Genomic DNA, 3,328 nt, shown 5'->3' on the forward strand with positions numbered 1-3,328 from the left:
GGGCTGAATCCATGTGTGGACCTTGCAAATGGATTTTGGGCTTCCACTGTCATGCACAGCCTACTGCAAATCAGGTGTTCACAATTTAAGCTCTGATACCATTCCCTCATTCATATTTGGATTTTATTACTTATAAACCCTGTATCACACAGGCTTATATGCTTTTCTCATATGGATTTAGCTGATGCCTCTCTTTTTTTTTAACTGTATAAAATGGCATCTTCTTTATTTTGCATACTTTAATAGAACAAAATAAACAAAACAGAAACCTCACGAATACACAACATTAACCCCATTCACAAGTAAAGGAGGGGACAACAGGGCATGAGGGCCTTAGATCCTGCTTTACACACAAGAACAGGCGGGGGGACCACTAGTTAACAGCAGTTGCAGAGCCCAGGTGGGCTAGGGTCACTCAAGTCATGGGGACACTATACAGAGGGCACAAGGTTTCGGAGTAGAATGGCCTAATCTACTTCTTCCATGCGAGATAGGTCTTCGTCACCCTCCAGGGGGGGATCTCATCAGGAACAGCAGTGCTGGGCTCCTCGGCTCTCACCTCATTTTCATCAATGCCTAAGCCAAGCTTGATCATGCGGTGGATGCGGTTGGAGTGGGCCTGAGGGTCCTCAAGGGAGAAGCCAGAGGAGAGCAGTGCGGTTTCAAACAGCAGCACCACCAGGTCCTTGACAGCTTTGTCGTTCTTGTCAGCCTCGGCTTTCTGCCGCAGCGTCTCCACAATGGGGTGGTCCAGGTGCTTTTTGGCCATCATGTAGCCCGTTGTGGAGCTGTCCCGAAGAGCCTGGGCTTTCCTGATCCGCTCCATGTTGGCCGTCCAGCCATACGCACTAGTCACAATGCAGCAGGGCGAAGACACGAGTCTGTTGGAGGTTGTCACCTTCTCAACCTTCTTATCCAAAATTTCTTTCATGAGCTTGCACGGGTTCTCAAACTTGGCCTTGCTTTCCTCCATTTTCTTTTTTTCTTCTTCTTCCTCTGGAAGCTCCAGCCCCTCTTTGGTCACGGAGACCAAACTGTTCCCATCAAACTCCTTGAGCTGTTGCATGCAGTACTCGTCGATCGGCTCAGTCATGTAGACCACCTCATTGCCCCACTTCCGGACACGCTCCACAAAAGCAGAATTGGCTACCTGCTCTTGACTCTCACCAGTGATGTAATAGATCGACTTCTGTGTCTCCTTCATTCGGGAAACATGTTCTGAGAGGGAAGTCATCTCGTCTCCAGACTGGGAGGTGTGATAGCGCAGCACCTCAGAAAGGCGCCGCCAGTTGGTGGAGTCCTCGTGGATGCCAAGCTTCAGGTTTTTGGAGAAGGCCTCCTAGAATTTCTTACAGTTCTGCTGTCTTCTGCAAACTCCGAGAAGCGCTCCAGGCACTTCTTGACAATGCTTTTGCGGATGACCTTCAAGATCTTACCCCGCTGGAGCATCTCTCGGGAGATGTTGGGGGGCAGGTCCTCTGAGTCCACCACACCACGGATGAGGTTGAGATACTCTGGGATGGACTCGTCACAGCTGTCCATGATGAACACACGGCAGACATAAAGCTTCATGTTGTTCTTTTTCTTCTTGTTCTCAAAGAGGTCAAAGGGAGCACGGTGAGGGATAAACAACAATGCCCTGAATTCCAACTGCCCTTCTACAGAAACGTGCTTGACTGTCAAATGGTCTTCCGAGTCATTAGTAAGACTCTTGTACAATTCTCCATACTCCTCCTGGGTGACAGCATCAGGATTTCTGGTCCAAATGGGCTTGGTCTTATTTAGTTCTTCCCGGTCAATGTACTTCTCCTTAATCTTCTTGGTTTTCTTCTTCTTGTCCTTACCACTATCATCCTCCTCATCTGAACCCACACCTTCAATCTTGGGCTTCTCCTCCTCATCCTTTTCTTCTTCTTTCTCACCCTTCTCTTCCTCGGCTTCATCATCACCGATTGCTTTCTCCCATTCCTTCTCCAGATGAAGGGTGATGGGGTAGCCAATGAACTGAGAGTGCTTCTTCCCTACTTCTTTGACTCGCCTCTCCTCTAGGTACTCTGTCTGGTCTTCTTTGAGCTGCAGAATCACTGTAGTTCCCCGACCAATGGGCTCACCATGGTCAGCACGGAGAGTGAAGGAGCCCCAGCAGAAGACTCCCAGGCATACTGCTCATCATCATTGTGTTTTGTGATCACAACCACTTTCTCTGCCACCAAGTAGGCAGAATAAAAGCCAACACCAAATTGCCCAATCATGGAGATGTCCGCACCAGCCCGCAGAGCCTCCATGAATGCTTTGGTACCCGACTTGGAAATGGTTCCCAGATTATTGATGAGCTCAGCCTTGGTCATGCCAATGCCTGTGTCCACTAGAGCCAGAGTGTGCTCCTGAGGGTTGGGGGTGATGTTGATTTTCAGCTCTTTTCCACTGTCCAACTTGGAAGGGTCTATTAGGCACTTATAGCGAATCTTGTCCAAGGCATCAGAAGCATTAGAGATCAACTCCCGAAGGAAAATTTCCTTGTTAGAATAGAAGGTATTATACCAAGGGCTCAAGTAGAAAGCAGATGTTTTGAGAATGATGAGGGCAACAATGTACAAATGTGCTTGACACACAATCGATGAAAGTATGGATTATGATAAGAGTTGTACAAGCCCCCAATTAAAAAGATTGTAAAAAAAAGAATAGAAGGTATTGATGAGGAGGGACATGAGTTGGGTGATCTCCGCCTGAAAGGTGAAGGTCTCCACCTCCTCCTCTCCATGGTGCACTTCTTCAGGCATCTTGAAGCGTGGCGGTTACGGAGGGCGGCGGGTCCCGGCTGTGCAAGGCGCGTGGATGCTCCCAGCCTAAAACGAAGTGACTCAAGAGAACCGATGCCTCTCTTAAGATGCCAAACTCACTCATCTTTACTTGCTCTGTGTTAAGAAATCCATCACTTTGTTCCATGTTCTGGCTCTCACTTCTTCTGCTCCTCTGATGGTAGCTCTCATGTAGATCCAGGAGGTTTACTGCACAGGAATGTCGGGTCCAGAGGATGCACTCCACTCCTGGCTCTTGCTGGTAGTAAGATCCCGCCTCCTGCTTCTTTGAGGGCTCATTTTATACATAGCAGGGTAGAATGCCAGGGAAGCTTGTTTGAAATTACGCACAGGTGAATTCAATCAGGATCTTCTCCTCACCTCCTTACAGGATCCACGTAGGGGAAAGGTTGTTTTCTGGGAGTTAGAGACTTTGACTAGAAGAGCCACATTTAATAATTCACTGCCACTACAAGTAGCTAAGAATATGAAGAGGTCAAAGCGCCGGACAGAAAAATTCAAAGGGCAGC

General features: G+C 48.3%; 1 protein-coding gene across 1 annotated transcript; it reads right to left on the reverse strand.

The window, feature by feature from the left end:
- Positions 1-369: 369 nt before the first annotated feature.
- On the reverse strand, positions 370-2,780 carry LOC101650153 (heat shock protein HSP 90-beta-like). The gene is given in 5 exon segments (XM_013006524.2): positions 370-520; positions 523-1,362; positions 1,365-2,141; positions 2,144-2,538; positions 2,695-2,780. Coding segments are annotated over 5 exon segments (2,151 nt in total). The 3' UTR covers positions 370-467.
- Between the last annotated feature and the right edge of the window lie 548 nt (positions 2,781-3,328).

Source organism: Echinops telfairi, unplaced genomic scaffold, assembly GCF_000313985.2.
Source record: "Echinops telfairi isolate 266 unplaced genomic scaffold, ASM31398v2 ScPeMD7_7427;HRSCAF=8465, whole genome shotgun sequence".
Lineage (NCBI taxonomy): Eukaryota > Metazoa > Chordata > Mammalia > Afrosoricida > Tenrecidae > Echinops > Echinops telfairi.